Raw genomic sequence first — 17,481 nt, 5'->3', positions numbered from 1 at the left:
TTCTCGAGGGATTCCTTTAGAAACATCTGAGATTTTTGTAATACGTTCATTAGAAATAATTAAAGTAAACCCCGCGGAAAGATCAATTTTCTAGGCCTGCTAGGGTAAATTCAACCTATTTCCGTCTATTACACCGGGCCACTCGCCGAATATTGACTGTACACGACTTCACTTACGCCGTGAAGATTCCCACTTTATTCCACCGGATTCAGACTTTATTTTAGGATACTGTCTCATCTTAAATAAATAGGTTATTCATCCCTGTCTTATGTTGCTAGATTCATTGAGAAGCGCGTTTGGTACCAGGTTGCAGCCGTGTCGATTAAAAAATGAGATGGACTTCTTCGCTAGTTAAAATACACCTGACCTAGTTAAAAAACTGGTTTAAAAAAACGTGGACAACATTATAATACGTAGTATAATGTTCTTGACAGTTAGGCATAAAATGACCCAAGGCCATACAGAAGTGGACCACTTCTTTACATCGAAATTCACGAAATTGTACATTACATACAACATACTTAATTACAGAGACTTTTGAAATATTACTAATATTATTAATAATAATACAGGGTTTTCCAATAAGAGGTGTTATTTTGAAGAGCCCGCTATTTCGGTAGATGTTACTTTTGAAGCTGTCATTTTTTTACATTTGACAAGTATTAACTACGCCATTAATAAAAATGAAACGATATACGCTTCAAAAACGCATTGAAATTATTAAAATTCGCTTGAGTGAATCAAATGCAAATCATCTTGAGTGATGAGGCCCATTTCCACCTCGGTGGCTTCGTCAACAAGCAAAATTGTCGCATCTGGGGCTCGGAAAACCCAAGAGTTATTGTTGAAAAGCCTCTTTATTCTCAACGTGTGACTGTTTGGTGCGGTTTATGGTCCGGCGGAGTAATTGGACCTTACTTTTTTCGAAAATGAGGCTGGAGCAACAGTTACGGTGAATGGATTGCGCTATCGAGAGATGATTAATGATTTTTTATGGCCGGAATTGGATGGTATTGAAGTATATATTGTAAACATTGTCCAGAGACAATGTTTACTTTCAACAAGACGGCGCTACGTGCCACACAAGCAACGAAAGCATTGATCTTTTAAGATTGAATATCAAAATAACACCTCTTATTGGAAAACCCTGTAGTATAAAACATAGTCGCTATCCGCGTCTGTCTGTTTGTGCGCTTAGTTCTTATAAACTACGCATCGGATTTAGATAGGGTTTTCACTATAACTTAGAGATTTTTTTCCGGAAGGTTTAAATATAATACATGCATATTATATTTATAGAAAGTAGAGAAAAGTCGAGCAACACCGGGTTATGTATTCAGCTTTTTATTTGAGATTTAAAAGTTATAATATTGTTGTGAGTTTTGAATGAGAGTGGGATTTTGTTGTAGAGTTTAGTATTAAATACTATTATTATTTATTATACAAAAATAAGGGTGCACTAGTTTGAAGATGCCCGCAGCAGGGGTGAAACCAGTCCGGTATACCAAATGAATAAGTGGAACGAAGTAATAGAGTTTGTTCTTCATCGTGTCATTAAATGAATTTAGAATTCCACGAAAATTAATAAATTTCCCAAGCGAGTTTTGTGCTGCATAATAAAATGTAAAAAGGAGATTAACGTTATTTGAAAAAGAAAAATAATTGGCTTACCATGAATGAATTTTACTCTTACAAATAGAATTCATTAGAAAATTCGTACATCGACTTGACACTTGAATGAAGAATAATTATACTACGGAGAACGTTGACTCGCAGACCTGTCGCATGTTCGCTGTCACTCTCTAGTATTATAATAGAATACATAAAATTTGGTGGAAAACTTTAATTAAGGTGATAATATTATATAAGTTGAAAGCAAATAGCGTTATTTACAAATAATAATTGGCGGTTTTACGTGCGGTATATGACACACAAATTACATCACTGATCGTATGTGTTCCTTTATATTTAGCGTATGAAAAGTGCCACACATGCTTTGCGCGATATATTTTTTATGCGACACCGTACGAGAACGTACGTCGCCACTCGTGGGCAGATTTATGAGGCAGGTTAAGAAAGGGATCTATTAATGCGGGTCTTGAAGATGACCCGGTTTTTATGAAGGATGAGAAACCGTTGCTGGTAGCTGGTTCCATGTACGAAGCGTTTTATACAGAAACGAGTCGAAGAAGCAACCCGTTGTCAATAAGCCAACATCAACTGTGAATGAGTGCATTTGGGATCAATGCTGCTTGCTCCTTAGAGCAGGCTCCATTAAAATATCTGTAAAACAGACTCAGCATGCCCACATTGCTTCTGTGCATTACAGATAGCAATCGATCTGTTAATTTGATTGTCAATCAGACGGACCGCTCCCTTTGCACAAAATCAAGCAGTTTTATCAATTATTGTGGGGCTCCAGCCCAGAGGTGGCTCCCAAAATCAATTGTTGGGCTTATTTGAGATTTGTATGGGGTTAGAAGCTGGTCACTATTGAAGAATCTACTTGCTATCTGCCCAGTTTCTTGCAAGACCGATTTACTCGGGCTTCTTCTATAGAGCCGCGATTATTTTGTATTATTTCAACAAATTTACATAAAAGGAACTAATTCTATTAAAAATCGTGTAGGTAGGTACCTTTTTTTATTTAGTCTTTAGTGCATGAAAAAAATTATGGCCACACACGCGTGAGCTTGTTATATACATTTTTAAATACTGGTAAGGTATACTTACGTAGATAATCAAATCATAATCACAAACTATTACACGGAACGGGACCACAACATTTCATAACTCACGTTTTGTTTTTAGTGCAACGGTAAAATTTTAATGTGTTTCTACTAGACTTTATACAATGTTTGAATTCTTAACAATACTTATGCTAATTATGTATCGTCGTGGAGGGCCTTTGCGTTTCCTTATTAAAATCTGATTGTTTTCCACTTTGATTTTCGTCAAAAGTCGCAGCTCGTAAAACTTTTTGAAAAAAAAAAATCTCTAACCGCTGCACGTATTGGTAGGCATTATAGAAAATTCACTTCGTTTCAACTTGATTTTTATAATTTTTTTACTTTGCGACTATTTAAACGTTGTACATACAAAATATGATAGTAATTATATGTATAGTAAATTGTATTCCTTAGTCCTAGTCACTAGGGTGACCTGTGCTGAGGCGGACTATAGTTATTCATTTCTGTTTTATTAGTTTTCTATGTCGTTTTTAATGGTTTTTTTTTCAGTTTTTTCATTAATCTCTTTCAGCCAGATTTCTATTCTTGTTTGTAATCATTCAAATTTCCTATTCGCTTTATATCAGGGGGAAGGATGTTGTGGAGTTTCATTGAAAAATAAATATAATTTCTTTGTCGGAATGTGGTTTTATGATACGGAATATTTTTTGTCATTGTGATTTGACCTTGTTTGATGAATACGCGGTATTGTAGAGGATTCAGTATTACAATTACTACAAGGATGTCGAGAGATATGTTAAAAGACGCATTATAATTCCATTTTTATTCAAGATTCAAAACAAAAAAAATGCCTTATAAAACGATTTTCTGCATTTTTGTACTTTTTTTAGTAGGTAGTGACAAATGTGAAAGTTTCGTTTCAATCCAAGAACCTTAAAATTATTTTGTGCATGTAAATTGTAGTTATTTTTTAAACAAAAGTGTAATTTCCAGAATCCAGGCCTAGATAAATAATTGAAATAAATAAATTTAAAGTTAAAAGTGCGATTACGTCCGTAATAGGCCAAACATCGGTTTTGTTCGTATTCTATGGTGGAATATTGTCCTCTAGTAAAACGGTTTAATGTACAGAGTTGATATTATTTTATCTTGTTATAATAACTTCAGATAATTACAAAATAATATATATGTATATATAAAACAGTGCATTGAAAGCGGATTTTTAACAAAATAATCAAATTTTATAAAACTCGGGTTTGATTCAGTCGACATGATAACAAAATCATGAGAACTTAAACCACAGATTGAAATTCTGTCAAAAAATATCACGTTGCCAAACCAATCAATCAAATATGGCACAAAACATTGCCACATTACACAAAAACTCGTATCCTTTTTACATTTCCCGCGTTAAAAATAACCTAAAAACTCATCCGAACGGTCCACGACAAACTGTGATCACTGATGGACTGAAATGCAATTATTTCCACAAACAACACTGTATTCACTTGTGAGCTTACTGCAACTTGGGATTGGAACCGATGGACTCGTGTCATTTCGTGGATTTAGTGGAAAGAGCGGTGCTATGTCGGATCTATAGCGGTACACTCGCGGCGGACATGGGCTTCGCGCGCCGTCTCAGAGCAAACTGATTTTGTAAACAAACTGTACACTATATACACCGAAGACTTGCACAGTGACTAAATAACGCATAACACACGTCAGTGAAGTAGGCACTAGTATGTATTGGTATAATACTGATTATAATTGGGCTCGTAACGGATTACATGAGAGCAGTCCGAGAAGAGCGTCACGGCTCAGAGCTGATACAATAATAAATTGTCACTTTCAGCTGTGATAACAGAAAAACAGAAGGTAGGAGATAGATTAGCAGGTAGCTACTACGTAATAGGTACTAGATATTAATCCAATGCTACAAGTAGGTACCTATCTTTTGACAGTGGTGTATCTTTAAATTAGTTTTACCCGTACAGTAATCATTGAGTTATATGTATAAATACAGTATACATTCCACGCAAAATCAGTGTAAAATATTATTCCCGTAAGGGAAGTAGGAGGGGGTGTGGCGGCAGTCGATGTCGCCCGAATCAACGAACTCAACATCGGGGACCGCCCAGGCTATGAAAAATCATAAAAAAATTTGGGAAGGCTACCATATTTTTTCAGAAACAGCATGTTCGGGATTAAAAAAGTATGGTAACCAAAAAAAGAACAATTTTCATGGAAAGTAAGAAAATGGGTATAATGCACAGAATAGCACATAATTACGAATCGAGATGATTGTTTTAAGTGCTACCAGGAATCGGTTTGCTTGACTCTTTTTTTTAAGTTTTAGTAGAATAACGGAAGCCAAATTATTGAAATATTGTATATTCTTCGATTGCGTATTGAATCCATTTTATTTTGAATCTGTAATTGATGTTGCCGAGTGTAAAGCATTTAGAGAGCTAATTTAATATAATACTACAGTCAGTAATTATTGCCTGTGGATTTGTACATTTGAGTAGGTATTTTTAAAGTGAATATCGCACAAGAGTCCCAACTATACTGTGAGGCTGAAGATATGAGAATCTATAGAGAAGATATAAGTATCTGGCTATTCAGGTCTTGTCTCAAAAATCTGATAATAACACAAATTTATCACATAAAATTTAATTTCGCAGGCTGGAATTTGAATTTGGGACCTCCGGTTTGCTAGTCGAGAGCCTTTTCCTTCGACAACGGAGGCCGCTAACCCTCCTACAAAAAGTCACCCACCGACACCGATAAATAAACTGTATCTCGAATAATAAATAGTATAAAATAATGTCTGTTTGTGCGCTTAGTTCTTCTAAACTACGCAACGATTTTTACTATCATTTAGAGAATTTCTTCCGGAAGGTTTATATATATAATACATGCATATTACACTTATAGAAAGTAGAGAAAAGTTGATGTTTTGTAATCAAGTCGTAAAAAAAATATTTTTGGGCGCTTTCATTGCTAACGCTGTCTAAACCTTATGAAATACCTACATCAAAATAATGTTCTATAGAATTGTACATCTTGAAAATTCCTACAGCGGAGGTATATGTCTATCTCACAAGGATAACCCCCAGCAACACCGGGTACACGTTAACTAGTAAATGTATAATTTATTTTTACAATGTGCAAGCTTGCACCGTTTAGTACGCCACTGTGGTAATAAAATGGCTTGACAGCAAGCATCCTGCCGCATTGCCAATACTCTGGTATAATGAGAAAAGATGCGTCATAGACACGGACAGAAGTCTCCAAAACGTGTTCTCCCTTTTCTTGTCTATTTATATACATTATAATAGACGATAACTTGTTTTCGTTATAATTACCATTGTGAGTATGAATCATATTATCTTCCCCGTCTAGCGACCAAAATAAGAAGCTGTCAAAAGTTTTGTGCGATGCGGCAAACGCACGTGCGTTGTGGAACACACAGGAAAGTTTATACATATTTTATGTTAGAATAATGAGTAGATGGTACCTTTTATGATTTAGATATTTCCGTGGCCTTGGACATGTTCGACACCCGGCGTTGACATAAAAAGTAAATACATCATTAAGAGGAAGCTACAAGCCAAAAATGTGTATATTCTTGGTATACCTTATATCGTAGGTAATATGTATTAAAATCACTTGAAAAACAGAAACGTTCGATTTCAAGCAAAAAACTGGTTTTTATTTATTTTGTAACTAATTTTATAAGAAAGCAAAAAAGTTAATCAGGTGAAACTGTCAGAGATAATCTTAGCTATAATACTGTATTTTTTAAAGTTGTTTTCTTTATGCGTTCATACATTTCTATTGAAAAAAATATTTTTTAGTAGTTTACATTTATATTTTTTACTGAGTAATTAATTTTTTATTTGTATTCTACTCAAGCGAAACGATAGGAGAACCTTCAATTTATCTAAAGCATATTTTTTGGTATTAATAAAGTACACCAATTCGTTGTAAAGATTAATCAAAATAGTGATTTGGCATTAAGCTTCGCCTTAAACCCTCGTATACCCAATTTCTACCGATCTATAACAAGTTTCTCGTTAACCCTTTAAGTTTTAAGTAAAAAAAATATGGTTTTTTGAAAATACTACATATATATACATGAAGAAACAAATGTTAATTACATGAAATTCCCTCGATAGAAACAAATCGCAAAGTAAGCTCCGAAAATTATTATAAACACGTTTTGTTATGTTATTTCATATGTTATAGGCATGAAAAAATTCACAGTGTATCTTTAGATGCAACTAAAGCATATGTGGAGAGGTTTTTGCTCTATTTCAAAGAAGTCGTGTTTTATTAAATATTTTTACCAATTTAGCTTAATTATTAGCTCGCTCCCTCTAACATTCGTATTTACATATCTTCATTTAAAACCGTCTTTGAACGCTTACTACGGAGACTTAAAGATCTTATGCTACGTATACATCTGCGAGTCGAACTGCCGAACTGAACCTCAACTTATGGGAAAGAAACGAAGCAACCGCAAATGGCGCGAAACGCCGCTTGCAGTTGATTCGTTCCTTTCCCGTAATTCGTGGTACGGTTCGCGTTTCGGTTCGTAAATGTACCCTTACGCGACTCGTGTTTTAGTACTAAAACTATGAAACCTAAAGTACGACAATTACCGTTTCTTTTGCTTGCCACTTTGTGGGCTCTACAACGCTTCTAAGTGTATTGTAACGTCTTTGACTGCAACCTGATTGGTAGAATAATTATTATTGAATCAGGGCGGTACGGAAAGACGATCGTTGTAATGTTCCGTTACATTTCCGCGGTAATTAGGTAGGTACTATAATATTCAGTAATAAAAAAGCGTTCTGGTCGGTTGTGGGTTCTTCAATGCAACTGTAAATTGCTGCCGATATCTAGGATCACACTAATTCTAGTCCAATTCCACAGAAACGAGTATCTACTCCAATCGGATTCAAACACGAACTCATTCAAAAGGCATTCAAATTTATTTCTGGCATACAATTGCGGCTAGCAAGTTTTTACGTGCTATACGAGTATGTAGACCTAGTGTTGAATCGTCATTATTTTTACTGTTGTGAGCGAAATTATTGGAAATATTGTTATTTTCAGATATTTAATACCTGACTTCATTAAATATCATTTTAGTTTTTTTTTAATTAGAATACCGCACAATAGTTCCAACTACTTCTAAACCTCTGGATCCAGAAAGACTCGGGGTAAGTTGTGAGACTGGAGGTGGCGGGGAGGGGAAGTAGTTGAAGAAGAGGAAAGTGGGAGAGTAACTGGCGTTTCGTTTCTGTTTCGTTTCTGAATGGTGGTCTTATACCAGAGCGATACTGATAGTATGTTTTACTCTGGAACGTGCTTCAAGTGCACTACACACCATTTTAAAAGAATAAATTGTGAAATAACACAAGTTAATCAAATAAAATTTACTTGCGCAAGCCGGGATTTAAACCCGATAATTGCTAGTCGAGAGCCTTACTCCTCGACCATGGAGGCCATCAACAATGTAGAGTATCTATTTCGAGAGAAAAAAGTAAATCTAAAATTTATCAAAATTCATCCTGTTCCGAAAAGTTCTGGAAAGACTGGAGCGCCAAAACACGGTATCCCATCAACATTCGCTGAAAACCACATTGTTACTGTCAAAAAACTACATTATATCCAATTTAATTCGACTGAGTATATCATTCCGATGCAGAGATTATGCGTTTAGTCTTCCACGGGCGTCCCCGACTTTATCTACCTTTCAAACCACTCTCAAAACACTTTAAGAACAAGCTTTGAAATTTTCATCCCAATCGGTTGAATGGTGTAGGAACCCGTAAGGGAAAAACAAAGAAACATTCATTTTTATATAGAAGATAATAATAATAATATCTTTTTTTAATATAAACATGTAAATAGATAAAATATATAACAATTAGATAAAGTTGAGGATTCTCATAACCTGCCTCCTAGGTTAGCGGCTAGCCTGTGTTGAGGCAGTTTAAATACATACACTTGTATTATACTTACAATCTTACGTACGTTACGTACAATCTTGTTGCAATGTTCCTAAAAGTTCTGAGTAGCAAATTATGTTCTCTGGAAGAGTATTGTACAATTTTGTTGCAATGTACCTGAAATTTATCTGAGTATCACATTATGTTCTCTGGAAGAGTATTGTACAATCTTGTTGCAATGTACGAATGTACCTAAACATTTTTTGTCCAAAAGTAGTATGCATTACAGGAATTTTGAGTAAATTTTTGTTATTGTTTCGAGTACAGCGAGTATTTAAAATAAAGGCATAGATTTAAGATTATATATTTAAAGATTAATTTATAAATGTTAGTTTGACGATGCGTTTATTTATGTACGATGCGTTCGGAAGATGAACTAGCATTAACGCCTGAACATAAATAATACCTAACCCCAGCCTAGTGGTAGTAAAATCAAATGTTGTGCTTAATTTCCTGGTATCAAATCGTGTGATTTGTGATATTTGACAATTAATGCAGTAACGAACCTCGCGTGTATTTGCATGATTCGATTTTAAAATCCCGTAGACCATTTCAGCTGTTGTTAGTTGATAGTTTCAGGTCCCAGAAGTTCCGATAGTTGCTAGAAACGGATCAGAAGCTGGAACTAAACTAGAAATAGTATGACACGATGACAGTGATGAGTTGACACCATTATCCATTAGAACCGACAGTCTACGACAGCGCCTCTAGCAGAGGATTTTTAATAAATATAGAGGGTCGACAATTTTTTTACATAAATAACTGTCATTGAAAGCGTGACAGTGTTCATCATCAGGGCAGATGTGTAGAAAGTATGTATAAGTGGGTTCCATGATAGCTCAACATAGTGACAATTCAACACACTTTTAAAAAGTGATATAAAATCATTAGAAACGATGAAAAAAAAATTAAACCTAACCTACTTAACCCTGTTAATAAAGTGTTTGTTTCATCACTTTCCATCATGACTTTATAAAACTTTTTAAAGATGTGATGAATTATCATTGTGATGATTTATCCGGTCACCGTATAAGTGATATCGTGTTCAAAGCGTTAATCCTCTTAGCGTGGTTTTCTGCATTTAGTTTTGGTGTAGCCATCTAATAATCAAGAACTATTAAGTTTAGCCTCGTCAATTCTATTAATATTTATGGGGTTTTTGTGGATTTCATTAGCCTCCGTAATCAGGTGCGCTCGATGCGTTTCGTCAATTGCCAATTTGTCCGGATGGCGGAGTTTACACTCTCGAAAATGTTGTGAATTTTTTTGGAACGTAGTAATGTTTCTTTTAGATATAAGCGGTTTCATCATCAACCATTCAAAATTAGAATTGTTTGTTTAGTGTGTTGTAATAGTAGGTATGGTAAGTAGGTACTAACTTGTCGTGGTGCGGGCTGGGCGCGGGCACAACGGGCGGCTGCAGCGGGCTGGCGGGGGCGGAGCGAGGCGCGGGGGGAGGGGGCGCCCCGATGCTTACCACCGGGGCGCTGAAGTTACCCGTAGACCTGCAACCATACAAATAAACATCATGTTACTAAAACTCTACATTGCACAACATGAAAAGCAGATAAGGGATAAACCCTTCCGACTACTGACATCAGAATAAGAAGACCTACCGTAATGCAAAATTTGTGTACCCTTTAGACGGCTTGGAGGCAACCACTTTACAAACTATTTTGGCACCTGAGGAAAATAATTTCCTTCGGAAGTTTTGAACTCACGAACGAGTCGTAGAAAAGACCCGTTCTTATGTGATAGATGTCAACTGTGTACAAATGTTCGATGGTTGGCGCATGTATTGAATAAAAAAGGTTCTAAATTATAAAAAAAACAAATGGATCAAAAAGTGAGATGTATTTTTAATTGTTGATAACGTTTCACCATAGAGTTACCAATGAACAGTTGGTCCGCTCTGGAACTAAACACAATGAATAGGTCAACAAATACTTCATATAAACAAGGATTAGAATATAATATGCATAGATTTCTCATGATACTCGATACTCACACGTCGAGGGGAAGGGTAAGTAAGAAGTCTTCATCCCCTATTAACCAACAGCCTGCCAGCTTGTCTGCATCTTTCTCTGACTTTGTGTCGGTTTGTCTGTCTTTTTTTGTCTGTTCGCTTTTCTGCCTTCTTCTATGTGTCTTTGTGTCTCTTTGTCTTTATATCTTTGTTTGCCTTTCCGTCTGCTCTACTTCCTATCTGTATTTGTGTCTGTCTGTCTATTTCTCAGTCTATCTTTTTAAGTCTGCTCGCCTTTCTGCCTTTCTATATACCTTTGTGTCTGTCACTCTGTCTTCCTACATGTCTTTTTGTCTGCTCGCCTTTCTATCTGTCGTTGAATTTTCGTCTGCTCGCCATTCAGTCAGCCAGTCTAGCTATCTTGCTACCTATACACAGTGACTTTTTACTGAATTTAACATCATATCATAATCATAATGAGTATTAATATTACTATTCTGCGCCGGGCAAATGCCACTTTCCCACGATTGAAAAATGAAAATCGAGAGTTAAAAAAATACTTACTTATAACTTAAAGTATATTTTGATTCAGCATTCAATGATAATGCTTTGAGGACAATTCAATAGCGGTTAGACAAATTTATAGATATCATTTTCTTCACATGAAATTATTTAGAGGGATTTAGGAATCCTAACTCCTTCAACATACCTATTTTAACCACTTCAAGTACGGTGAATTTGTGTTGCGGAAAACAATTTTCCTCTCAGTATGGTCTTGCCTAACAAACAGTTCGGTAGGAACAGCGGTGTTCGTGCAAGGGAACCATTTCTGTCAGTTTTCTAAGTGTTTCTAGTTATGAGGAAATTTTCTTTCGACTGGAAATTATAAAATTAGCTATGTTTAGGTTATGCAAATTTTAAAATATTTTTGAATAGTATTTAACTACCTTAAATGACCTTTATAAGACCTTTAACACATAATTACCGATACCCATCTGATCGCTTAATACAGCGAGGAAAACATTTTTGTAAGAAATTCTAAAATCATTCAATTATACTGAATTGTTAAGCAAATACTTTGTTATGAATTCATAAATTTATTAATTTATTGGTATAACTTTTGAAGGTTTTATACCCATCAATTTTATATTTAATCATCGAAGAAGAATCATTGAATTATTTGATTAAATAATTAAATCTATTAAAACTCTCAGATCGAAGTATTATATCCGACATAATATTTATATTCAAAATTGTAAGTGGTTGTATAGACAGTCCGGATTTACGTAAACTCATTGAATTTCATATACCTACGACAGCTATGCGTTATATACGTTACTATGATACCAGGAGTGAGCATTTAAAACACTCATTTGTACCTAGATTACATGAAGTTAGTAATGGATACGCAAATGTGGCGGATCTATTTAATTACACGGTAAGTAGGTACAAGAAGGCTATAATACCAATGAATATAAACTAACCATAGTGTACTTAAAAGTTTTTCATGTACTTGTGTCTCTTACTTTTATATCCTTCTAGAGTTTCTGTTCATTTAATACCTTCTGATGTGATTGCATATGATTTATTGTTTATGGCAGGGCTTCCCTAACTGTGAGTCGCGACTCCCCGGGGCGCCGCGGGATCATCGCAGGGGCGTCGCGAGGCAATCTTTATAGCGAGAATATCGTTCCATCAGCACTGCAACGTTAAGGGTTTTATTACCGTTTGCAACATCATACTTGTGTGAGACAGGTTTCTCTGCAGTTGCAGTAATTAAGAATAAGTACAGATCAAAAATAAATTTAGAGGCAGAGACTAGAGTGGCGATTTCAAAACTTCAACCTCGTTTTGAGAAACTATTCTCAGAAAAACAAGCACATCCTTCTCATTAATACCAAAGAAAAAAATTGCTTTTTTATCTTTTTTGTTTGCTTCCATTTTTGTTTTTGTGTTCTTTATTTTGCTATAAAAAATTGATACTATTTGGAGTTTTTCTGACAAATTGTTATTAGGTAACGTACCCATACTACGTGACCCGTTCAAGGGGAGGGCTTCAAAATACTACGCTTGGTACAAATGAGCGGCGGGGAGATTTTTAGTCACTGGGGGGGGGGGGGGGGGAAATATGGCAACTTCCCAAGGGCGTCACAGTTGAAAAAAGTTTGGGAAGCCCTGGTTTATGGTATATTTATAATGTTGATATTAAATAAATAAATATAAACGAAACAATATGAAACACAACAAGACGCAGAAACAAAAAAGTAAAGGTCGCAACTAGGGATCGAACTGAAGATATCAGACTTATCAAGACAACGCTTTTGACCAATAAGCTACAAAAACCTGATCATTTCCCGTGATTATTTTTATCTCATCTCATTTTAAGAATTACCAATATTATTATCCTGAACCAATTCCCATCTTACAAATAATTGTGCCCTTAATAGGGCACAATTTTGGAATTTCGTAAAAAAGTGGCAAGTATACTCACTGCTATATTTGTACGATCATAAGTTCTACCTGAATATGCTTTTAACCTAGATAACGTCTCTAGTTGATGATAATATTGGTAATTAATTGAGATATGAGTTCGACAAAAATGACGATAAATAATCAGGTCTCAATAGCTTAGTGTTTAAAAGCGTTGTCCCTGTAAGAGAGAGGTCCTGGGCCCTGGGTTCGGGCCACAGTTGCGACCGTTACCATTTTTTTCCTGTTATCGTGGGGTTATGAGATAACGTTTTCAATCGTTATAGAAAATGTATTCCTTCGAAATCAAGTGTGCAAATTTTCATCAACCTCGGAATAAAACTGTAGATTTGTATCAAAATCAAAATCAAATACCCGCCCGCCACAAAAGAACAACAGAAAATCAACTTTATATAATAGATTAGCTGTACCCCATCACGCGTTGCTGTGGGTGAGTCTGTCTCTGCAGATAGAAAAACAATAAAGCATGTTGTTTTTACTTCCAACAGATGGAGATGTTTTTTTACAAAAAACCTGTTTTTACCTCACCTTTTTGTCACTGGTGACATCTTAATAATATAGGTAGATAAAAACACACGCGTATTCGAATGCAACGATGTGTCAACATTTCAAAGCAATCGGTTCAACAAACATTAACATTTTTATTTATATCGATAGATAAAGGAATTGTGGTGAGCGTGCGGCGTGGATTTGACTTCTATACAAATCTACAGTTTTATTCCGAAACTGATGAAAATTTGCACACTTGACCTTCAAAATAAGAGCATGGTCACACACTAGATGTCTACACCAGCCCGGGCAACGCCGTGGACTTCAGCTAGTATGCACTATTCCTGTATAAAGTAGTTAACAATAATATTCAATGCCCAGAGTTGCTAAATAGGTTTCAATTCAATGTACCTGCGCGTTAAACGCGTTCTATCCTGTTCAGGATGGATCAGTGCAAAACGAACTCTAAGCATAATTCTGGCCTGAACAGACTGTGCAATAATAACAAAAGCGTATTATCCAAGATGGATATTTTCAGTTGCAAACTTACCAAATACAAGAGGTCCATAAAAGAATATTTCTCTGATGGTTTGTGAATAATGTCATGTCTCTATTGTTTATATTTCTATTATGATTTGATTTATATCTACAACCTCTCTCCATGGCTATAAATGTATTGATAAATGTTTTGTTTTCTAAATTTTTCGTTTTATATAATCTTTCGTTTTGTATAAATTTTTGATTTCATATTCCTTTCTTACAAATTTAAATTACTTATTCCTTACTATGCTGTCTCAGTGGAGGTAAAGTCACAAGGAGGAAATCCATAATTGGTTTTATTTTGGCTATTTAATACTTATGTACAAACTGAAATAAATGTTAACTGACGATTTCCCGAAAATTATTAATAATAATAATAAAAGTGTGTCCGGAGTGCACATACCATCATGTAGATTCACCTCCTGAAGTTTGTGTACTTTACCCCCGGACACCCTGTATAAGATCCTCTTTATAATGTTACATAAGCCGTTCTACCATATACTAACTGCTTAATATAATCATTTTAAAGCATAACCACAATATCCCGACTCGTTGATCTTTCCGTTAGGAAGGCCGCCGGATATTGTGGTCACTAGTCAAATCCCGTGGTAAATATTAAAAGATTATGAAATGTTTTTAAAACTTTTACAGTGGTTTATTTTTGAGGTACTGTGCCGTGTTGATCTACCTCCTTATTTAGCCACAGTTTCGGACAGCATTATAGTGTCATCTGTCTTGATGATGAACAATATAATTCTGTCCGAAACGTTGTCTAAAGAAGGAGGTATAAAGGTTTATTTTTGACGTATTATGATTAATATAATGCTATCCGATATCGGCTAAAGAAGGAGGTAGCGCGATACGGAATAATACCCCACAAATAAACCATTGTAATCATAGACTAAATTAGACTAGACACGGCATATTCATTTAAAAATAACCCCAACACAATTTTGGTTTGGTTCACGTGCATACTTATGAAAAGGCCCACGCATTGTGTCGCAATGCGAAATGGGCACTGTGCATTGCGTTTTACCTTTTGTTGGTCTAGAGTAAGCTACTTTGCTTCTCAGCTATGATGGGCAAGTTCATTTTTCCAGTCACAAAAATAACCCAGTTCGAAATATTTAAATTTGAATTATGTCCATATTACAACACCTCTGACAACAAATTCTCCGTGGTTTCGCTTACGAGTTTGAACGCTTTTACAAGGAGTTTAAACAGAGTTAGGTTGTTAAGTTCATCTCGATATTTGTGACGTACGCTACGTGGCGTTATTTTTAAAATGAATTTAACTAGACAGGGCTAATCTAGTATAATACATCACTGATTGTAATACTTTTGGCCGTGAAAATCTCAAATCATATCTGGTTTTAAAACTGCATAGTTGTCACAAAGAGTATTTAGAAATAGCTCGTTAGTGGAACTCTCTGGAAGTGGTAGTATCCAGCTCAGGGTTACAAACCCCCACCCGCTTGCTGTGTGGTACAGACTACCCCCTACCCCATGCAACCACCCCACTGCTGTTTTATATAAGACAAATCACCACACGCGATTTCTACCGACATATGAGATTCCCTGTTAAAACAAATGTCTTTATGTGAGGCTCTGAGGAAAAATATTTCCCACAGGGTCTATCATCTTTGGGGATGTTTTGTGGAGAGTTTTATTTAAGTAAAGGAAGGAGAGAAAGGAGAGGAAGATCCGGGAAAATAAAGGTAAGGGCAGGTACGAATCTGGGGGTCAGTGTATCCAGGAGTAACGGACGTTTGAATTCATCCCTCCCACTACAGCGCAAGACGATGGGTCGAGAGTGTCCTGCTGAAGAGGTAAAAAGATCTTCCTCAACTAGTCTCCTCTACTATCCTCACCCCATGAACTCGGACACCTTTACTAAGTCACCAAACTTAACGAACCACTTGGGGTGACCAATGGCAGAGGTGTTCTTTTTAAGATAATCTCTATTCAGGTGCAGAGTTACAAAAAAGTAATTATATGAAAAGTATGCTCCGAAAATTATAAAAAATACACATGGTTCTGTTAATGGGTATTAAAAAATACACATGGTTGTGTTAATGGGTATTAAAAAATACATATGGTTCTGTTAATGGGTATTAAAAAATACACATGGTTCTGTTAATGGGTATGAAAAAATACACATGGTTCTGTTAATGGGTATTAAAAAATACACATGGTTCTGTTAATGGGTATTAAAAAATGCAAAGCCTTTCTGTAAATGCTATTTAACTCAGAAGTGAAGAGATTTTTAGTCTATTTCAAATAAGTAGTGTTTTATTAAATATTTTTACAAGAGCCGCTTACGCCTGTATACACGGTGTCCGGAAACTCGTAGTACAAGCGGGAAACTGGAGAATCTACACCACATGGGGAACCCAAAAAAACATAAAGTTTTTTGATTTGAGCATTTTCAAAAAAAAAAAAAAAACCAAAAAAATATATTTTTCGGCTATTTTAGGGTTTTTTCTGGTATTTAGGGTTGAATAACAGATGTTTTAACCCTGCAGAGCAGAAATATTTTATGATTTCACCGGGTTAAATGAAGGGTGATTTCAAAATAATGCTTCAAATCCGAGTTTCTTCATTTGTTTTACCATCAAATAGTTTTATTTAGTTGGGTACTTTGATCTTCAGTAATAATTTATAAGAATTTGATTAAAAAAAAAAAAAAAAATCAACTTCAAACTCGATTTACTCGATAACGAAAGCTCAAATAAAAAAAAAATACTACAAAATCGACTCCAAATGTGATGTAGATTCACCAGTTTCCCGCTTGTACTACGAGTTTCCGGACACCCTGTATAGTAATTGTTTTTTTAACATTAACGCTCTCCCTTTATCTTTTATATTTACATATTGTTTTCCTTTCACATCATCTTTTTTAATATAAAGGAGCGTTAAACCCACTGCCCGAGCTTTTTTAGTTTTTCAGAAAAAATAAGATATATTCAGTAATTTTCCTCTTATTTTGAACGTCAAGTGTGCAAATTTAGTCAAAAAGTATCAACGATCTGCCATTGATGGGTGGCAAAAGGTGGTTTATCGAAATCTCGTGTTGAGAGTGACCTTACTCTTGTTTTGAAGGCAAGTGTGCAAAATTTCATTAATCTCGGAATAAAACTTTAGATTTGCATAAAAAAACAGATCCACGTCGCCCGCCACAGACTCTTTGTTATATGTACGTTCACATGTATACAGATAGATAGACCATTATTATTAGTCAATATGACAAAGCCGCAATACTACAAGGAGAAAAATGACTATT

General features: G+C 35.3%; 1 protein-coding gene across 8 annotated transcripts in view; it reads right to left on the bottom strand.

Annotated features, from left to right (window-relative positions):
• The window catches only part of LOC149426055 (uncharacterized), a 348,593-nt gene that overhangs the window by 35,804 nt on the left and 295,308 nt on the right, over nucleotides 1-17,481 (bottom strand). For 4 of the 8 annotated variants that reach the window (XM_089643334.1, XM_089643325.1, XM_089643320.1 and 1 more), the window contains one exon: nucleotides 10,093-10,218. In XM_089643334.1, coding sequence (XP_089499460.1) covers nucleotides 10,093-10,218 — 126 coding nt within the window. Of the gene's footprint in view, nucleotides 1-4,029; nucleotides 4,400-10,092; nucleotides 10,219-17,481 lie in introns of those variants that run through there. The other 4 variants (XM_089643364.1, XM_089643348.1, XM_089643354.1 and 1 more) reach the window with 3 other exon arrangements.

This window comes from Hesperophylax consimilis, chromosome 2 (genome assembly GCF_061612785.1).
Source record: "Hesperophylax consimilis isolate HC1 chromosome 2, BYU_Hcon_1.0, whole genome shotgun sequence".
Lineage (NCBI taxonomy): Eukaryota > Metazoa > Arthropoda > Insecta > Trichoptera > Limnephilidae > Hesperophylax > Hesperophylax consimilis.
Note: the sequence above shows the minus strand (reverse complement) of the source record. Positions and strands in the feature narration are given on the sequence as shown.